The sequence below is a fragment of the Pempheris klunzingeri genome, chromosome 4, assembly GCF_042242105.1.
Source record: "Pempheris klunzingeri isolate RE-2024b chromosome 4, fPemKlu1.hap1, whole genome shotgun sequence".
In the NCBI taxonomy this organism is placed as follows: Eukaryota; Metazoa; Chordata; class Actinopteri; order Acropomatiformes; family Pempheridae; genus Pempheris; species Pempheris klunzingeri.
The window spans coordinates 12499742-12506651 of record NC_092015.1 but is presented as its reverse complement, the minus strand read 5'-3'; the positions used below and the strand labels follow the sequence as shown (position 1 = coordinate 12506651).

Below are 6910 nucleotides of genomic sequence, written 5' to 3'. Positions count from 1 at the left end.
ACATTCCAACTTTATACGCACACACACAAAAACACACACAAAAAAATCTTCTTACATCTCCTATCTTTTGTGGTATCTACCCATGCAACCTCTATTATTTGGCTATCTATCTGTCTGTCTGTCTATATATCTATCTATTTGGATTAGTCATCTGGAATAAAGGAAGATGTATGTAATATATTATTATAATATATAATTATGAACAGTGATAAATCAATGTGTCACTGACACAATCTACAACAATGTCAGTGACACATTGATTTACTTTGAGTCGGAGGCTACACATATTGATTATCGATGTGATCCCAAAAGAATCCCAAATGTGAGGTTGATTACTTACTTATGCTCCCTGCAGTACTTATTGATTCATCAATGATCGTGCTCTGTCTAATTTTAAGGCTGGCCTCCAGGGACATGGATATCCTCATGGATAAGGATTTCAGTGTGGCCGCGAACACCAGCCATGACACAGGATTAGAAAGACCAGAGGGCAGCAAAAGCCAAGGTCTCAACAACAGTGACCCCCTGGACATGTTTATAGGCATGGAGCTTCTTCTGCGCTTCAAACCTCTCTTCCTGCCGCTCTACTGCCTCATTGTGATTGTAGCAGGTGTTGGAAACTCCTTCCTGTTGGCGTGCATCTTGGCTGACAAGAAGCTCCACAATGCCACCAACTTTTTCATCGGTAACTTAGCAGCAGGAGACCTGCTGATGTGTTTGAGCTGTGTTCCACTGACTGTGTCTTATGCCTTCGACAGCCATGGCTGGGCTTTTGGGAGACCCCTCTGCCACCTCGTCCCATTGCTGCAATGTGCCACAGTGTTTGCATCAGTGCTTTCACTCACTGCCATTGCTGTGGACCGCTACATTGTAGTAGGTAAGAGACTTAACATTAGTTTTACTGATTATGGGTCTTTTTTTTTTACTTATCAGTTTAATCTTTTTTAAATCCACTATTTGTAGGTTTTGAAAATGAGCTTTGTTTGAACACTGCACCAATTTTACTTAGGGATTATTTAATTTATCTACAAATAAAAACTTATGCCATCAGAATAATTTGAAAGACGCCCTAATATAATAAACATTTCTGAACATAGTGGCTTTAATGTTCTGCTTTTAACTATTCTATGTCTGAATTTCTTTCCTTTCTCAGCTCATCCAGTACGGAGAAGGATCTCTTTGTTTGGTTGTGGTGCGGTGGCTCTGGGTGTCTGGCTTTTATCTCTGGCCCTGGCTGCACCTCCGTCTCTCTACACCCGCTATCTGGACCTGCGACCCAGTGGCATCGACCTGGTAGTGTGTGAGGAATTCTGGCCAAATAGTGGCAATCTGCGGCTGCTGTACTCCTGCTTCATTCTCATAGCCTCCTATATGATCCCGCTGCTGTCGGTCAGCGTGTCCTACTGTGCCATCACCGTCAGCCTAAAACGCTATACACTACCTGGGGAGCCATCTAACAGCCAGCAGCGCTGGAGTCAAAGGAGGAAGAAGACTTTCTCTCTGTTGGTGGCCTCAGTGCTAGCCTTCGCCCTGTGTTGGCTGCCTCTGCAGGTGAGTCTTAGATCCACACTGTTAGATCCAAAACTAAAGCCAAACTGCAAGTCATTCTCTAGATAACAGTTCTCCCTATCCTTATCTAAAGGATAGAGAGAACTGTTAAAAGTTCAGTGGGAATTGCGAAAGGTCTTGATTTGTGAGTTAGGTAGTTAAAAGGTATTTTCTGGCAGTGTGAAGTGATGAAAAAGAGTGAACTCTCCATAAGATGATTCAGTTTATGCATTATTCACCACACAAGGTCATCATCAGGTAACTTTGTCTACAAAACCAACATCACTTCAACATTGAGTTATGCAAAAGCCCAACAGTCAAGGATTTCATGACATTAAAGGGTAGAAGAGGGCAGAGTAGGTAGGGTGGAAAAGACCTGGGGCTCCATTTCACAAAAGCATTTTGCAAGCACTACCTACACATAGATCACAAATGGTGGCAGCATGACATTTTACAACTAATGGCATCATGCAATTTGCAGATACATTTGCAAGTCCTGAAGTATGCCGTTTTTTGTCATTAGTGAAAGTTGGGAAAAGAGGAAGCCGGCTTTAACTTATATATATATTTTTACGAATTCATGACACACTTGTTGCAATTAAATACGGCTAGGGCCGTAACTCAAGTTTTTCCAATGTCACTGTGTAGGTGCTGAACCTGTTGCTGGACCTGGACCCAGACTTCCACATCATAGGGAAGCGCTACATAAACGTCTTACAAGTCTGCTGTCATTTAGTGGCCATGAGCTCTGCATGTTACAACCCCTTCATTTACGCCTCACTGCACAGCAAAGTGCGTATGCACTTGAAAGGCTACCTCTGTCCTTGTCGTAATCGTCAGAGGGGGATGGTGGAGAGAGCTATGTCCAGGAGCTGATTTCAGACTGTGCCTGCTATGATACTATTGCTGTAGCAGCTCCTGACATGCACAGCCTTGTCCTCACCCACAAGCAATCCCATAACCCCTAACACCAATACTAATGTCTGAGGTGTCCAGGAGAAAATATGCTCAACATCCATTTGAACCAGATTCCTCCAAGCTTCTCCAGCATTTTGTGATTTCAAGATATGTGGTCTTCTCTTGAACAGTCTCACGAGGCAGTGCTAAATAAGGCCATCTATGACAAAGAGACAAAGTAGCAGATCCAGACCAGACTGTAGTTTAGTGTGACAATGAAGAAGATTAAGCCATCCATTGGGATCCCTGTGTTTTTTTTGTACAATTGAGGTGCTGCCATAGACACTAAGCAGATCCTGAAGCTTTGAAAAGGCCAGCAGGGGCATAAACAGATCCTCAGGCTGAGGAGCACATGCTGGAGGCTGAAACCAGGGGTGGCTACACTGGTTACAGGGCCTGGATATACTTAAACGATTGATTTCAGGGACTTGACCGAACAGTGAACCCTTCTCACCAGACATATGTTATAAGAAGAGGATGTCCAAAAGACACAAAGCTATGTTTTATTTTGTCCTTGCTACTGCTTTAAAATCTAATTCTTACATATCAACTATATGATATTAGAATTATTATGTTAAAATACACATTACTTGCTGTTTCTAATGTTATTATGTACTATTTATTCTCTATGAGTGAACTCCATAGTCCAACTTGTTGTGGAGCTGGGTAGAAAATTAGGTCAATAAATATGTAGCCTATGGCAGTGCGAGATACACTCTGCATCTTATATGACACCTTTGAGAAATTGAATTAATACCACATTCGTTAAGATGTTACCTGATGAACCAAGTCTCAGTGCTTTGGCTCTGTCTGCAAAACAAGACTGACACAATGATCAACTTAATATTCAGAGCATGAACAATAAAGTCACCCATAAGCATCACGGTGCTGCCGCTGCTGCAGTTCAGATCCCATCAAGTGTGAATAATGCTTTCTTTCTTTGTTAAAGCCTGGGTATGGAGTCAATTTTTGAACATGCGTCTTTTTAAAGGATTCGACAGAGAACTGAATAATGTGCTGCTTAAATCACACATTTAAGCAGCAATAATTCTGTTCACTTGTATATATTACAGTTTTCATGTTAAAACGGATATTTTTTTTTTTACTGTTATCTGGGAGGGATGTAACAATGCATTAAACACAATAAGATTAGCATAGTGTGGGGCAGATTGTCCATCAAAGAAGCCCAATAGGCGCATTCAAAAATATCAAAACACCATTCTGCCAGCCAGGTGACAGGAACAAAAATACTCTGTGTTGCTTCAATGCAAGCTAATAGGCCCAGCTCCCCAGTCAATGCTGCTGATGCCTACTGTCACCTTTACACAATCAGATTACTTTGCTGTCCTTTGCTCTGCAGTTGGCTTTTATCTCTGCGTGTACCTTGAGACTGCATTCAGCTCTACTCAATTTGATTGTTGCTCTGATGCTCTGCAAAAGGGTCTGCAAAAGGTGTAATGTTGTTCTAAAAAGGGGAGGTCATTTGTTTTAAAGGTGGATTTCACCTTCCTCAGATGCCATAATGCTACACATAATGTTAATCCACAGTCAAAGATCCTGCAACTTGGTTGAGGTTCATCAAGACTACACTGTTGCCCATAAAGTTGGAATAATTGTTCAATACCCCCAATTTTGTCAAAAATACACAGTTTGCAAAGGTTAACTGTGTTTCACTGTGATATGTTTGGAAGAGTTTGATCAATAAAGTTGAGAAGATATACACTTTATTTATCAAGAATAAATCACATTGTCACAATCATTTCATGAGAAGAGGTAAAAAACATTTTATTCCAACTTTATGGGCAACAGTGTATATGGGCGCAACTTGATGACCAGGAGCAAACAACAGCACAACTGTCATCATAGTTTGATTTCAAATATTACTACATCCTGATTGGTGCATGGACCTTTTCGAGCTGGTCCTGCACACTTCAAACTAGTCAGAGTACAGAAAAAACAATGCAGAAATCTTGAAAGATGAAATGAAATGATTAAAACTCATCACACTTTGGGAGACAATTAAGGTACATGTAGTGATGTCTCTTCTATAATGATGGTCTATGGGGAAAATACTTTCTTCTAACATTGCGTGTCATCTTTGCACATGGATGAAATAGTTTGGTTTGTGCACACATTTGTAGTGTACACATTTTTGTCTGTAAACGGCATCAGTAAACAAAGAACAAACATCTTGTGCAGTTTTGCCCTGTCCGACATGACAGTATTATTCTTTTGCCAGTCATCAGTAACAGTAACAGTACCTTCAGTACCTGAAGCCTGTTATAAATACAGAGTGCACTTAATAGCACAATAAATGACAAGTACAAATATCGACACATATAATCTATATAAATAAATAAATATATAAATACTATAATTGTAGAAATGTTATTTTTGCTCTCTGTGGAAAGATGAGAGCTCTTAAGATTTTCAAGGCTACTTTGTTTGGCAGGAAAAAGCTGAGAGCTGCATGAGATCATACTTTTCCTTTTACAGTACATGGGTATACAAACCTGTTCGTGTTTCAACTGACACTGAATCCAGCTATCCTGGATTCTGGCACAGATCTGTTTATATAAACAAGATAAGCTCCTTTCAGTGAGGATTTAGACTTGCTTCTTCCCTGGGCTACCATTCAGACTCCACTTAAACCACCTTTAATTATTGGCTGTGGCAGAGCAAAAAGGTGTCATATTCATAATTTCCTACAGGCAAATCATTTTGAGTTAAACTGAACCATACAATTACCACTTTGACTGGAAATTGAAAAAAAAAAACATAGTGCACATATCTTGAATAGCACTAGCTAATCTTTTCAAGCAAGGAAATACAAATTTGTTTTCTTGTAATTTGAATAAACAAAAATGAATATTGTTGTGAGAAATATGTGGTTTATGGTAACTGGGTCGAAGATAACAATGAAATACTGAACAAAAGTTATTGCTTATTTGCATCCGAGGCAAAAAATGTGGTTATGTTTGTTGTACATATCTGCACTGTGCACACGTGCAAGCAGTGAAGCACAACAGGATGTCAGTAAAACCCACCAAGAAAATCAGACATCATATAATAGACAGGTGTAAAAAAAAAAAAAAGACATGTCGAGTTCTTGTTAGTTTCTGTCTGTGAATTAAAAATGTGGGAAAGTGTTTTGTGTTTCTATTTTGTAACTTTTGTTCTTCAACACTTCACTTCACTTCAACACATCCTAAATGGCAGCCTGAAAACTGCTACTGCTAAGTAGGTTTAATTTAGTCTTCACCCTTGCATGAAAACGTGTGTCTGTGTGAGTGTGTTAATGTTACATTAAAAGAAAAGCAATCAGAACCTTACAAATATCTTGAAACAAAAAACAAAAGGCTGCCAGTCAGGGTTAAAAATAATTATTAATAATTAGTTATAGTTATATTATATATTATTATATATTATAGTTATATAGTTATATTAGTTAATAATTAGTTAGAATAAAATAAAGATCCCAGCTTCTCCTCTTCATTATGTTCTTCATATGGTCTCCCCTGCAGATCATGACCAGGCTCAGCCCTGCTCAGAGGAAGTTCGGTTACATTAGTTTGTTAGCTATTGGTCCCATACAATGGGAAAATGGGATTTGAGTAGGTTTCGGGATCAGGGTGAGCTTGGGGTCAGGTAGCGGAGTTGAGGGGTAGTTAGGGTATGGGAGAACAGATGGTTGGGGTTCATGTACTGTCAACGACAGTAATAGGGTAATGGGTGAACGGGTTGAGGGACAGGAAACCAAAACCAAAAAAGTAAAACTGATGTATGTAGAGCTGTCCACCTGTGACCTAACCACCCAACATGCATTTTAATGGCAGGTCTGAACAGGGTTTGTGTGTTTCTGATTGCGGTCTTAATTTAACTGTGTCAGCCTGCTTGTCTGTAGTAACAGTACATAGTGAAAATTAAATATTCTGCTGATTGCTTTGCTAACAAAATATTTAATGTAATGATAAACCACTTTGGGTTTGCAGTTCAGAAATGCATTAAGTCTCAGATAAATTAGAGTTTATTAATAAAGAGTTTTATTGTTAAGATTTGCGGTTTCATTAAAGACACATACAGCAAGCAGCTGGAGAGCAGCAGCTCAATGGATATATTAAGTGACTAGCAGTGATTGTTCATCATGGTAGAGAAAATGAGTGCTGTTTTGTATGTGTCACAGCACTAAACACTAAAATAACTTCAGTCTAAGAATATCCTGTCTGTGTAAAGCAGTTTGACCAACCTTGCATTATGAGGCTATGAGTCGGAACAGCTAATCAATAAAACCATATTGATTACCCAAGGAGACTGGCTACAGCCTGAGTAAGCTCATTAAAAGCTGAGTCGAGAGAAAATGGATCTGTAATATCCTGGACCTAATGCCACAGGATGATGGACTGCT

General features: G+C 39.4%; 1 protein-coding gene across 1 annotated transcript; it reads left to right on the top strand.

The window, feature by feature from the left end:
• Positions 1–384: 384 nt before the first annotated feature.
• LOC139200531 (prolactin-releasing peptide receptor) lies at positions 385–2424 on the top strand. Its single transcript, XM_070829849.1, has 3 exons — positions 385–877; positions 1154–1551; positions 2197–2424. The coding sequence occupies exons 1-3, from the start codon at positions 415–417 to the stop codon at positions 2422–2424; spliced, it is 1089 nt and encodes a 362-aa protein (XP_070685950.1). The 5' UTR covers positions 385–414.
• The last annotated feature ends 4486 nt before the right edge of the window (positions 2425–6910 follow it).

Bases quoted from the DNA above. Each gene is read 5' to 3' on its own strand.
- LOC139200531 (XM_070829849.1), top strand. From the start codon at position 415: ATGGATATCCTCATGGATAAGGATTTCAGTGTGGCCGCGAACACCAGC. The intron at 878-1,153 runs GTAAGAGACTTA...TTCCTTTCTCAG, and splicing joins GGACCGCTACATTGTAGTAG to CTCATCCAGTACGGAGAAGG. The intron at 1,552-2,196 runs GTGAGTCTTAGA...GTCACTGTGTAG, and splicing joins TGTGTTGGCTGCCTCTGCAG to GTGCTGAACCTGTTGCTGGA.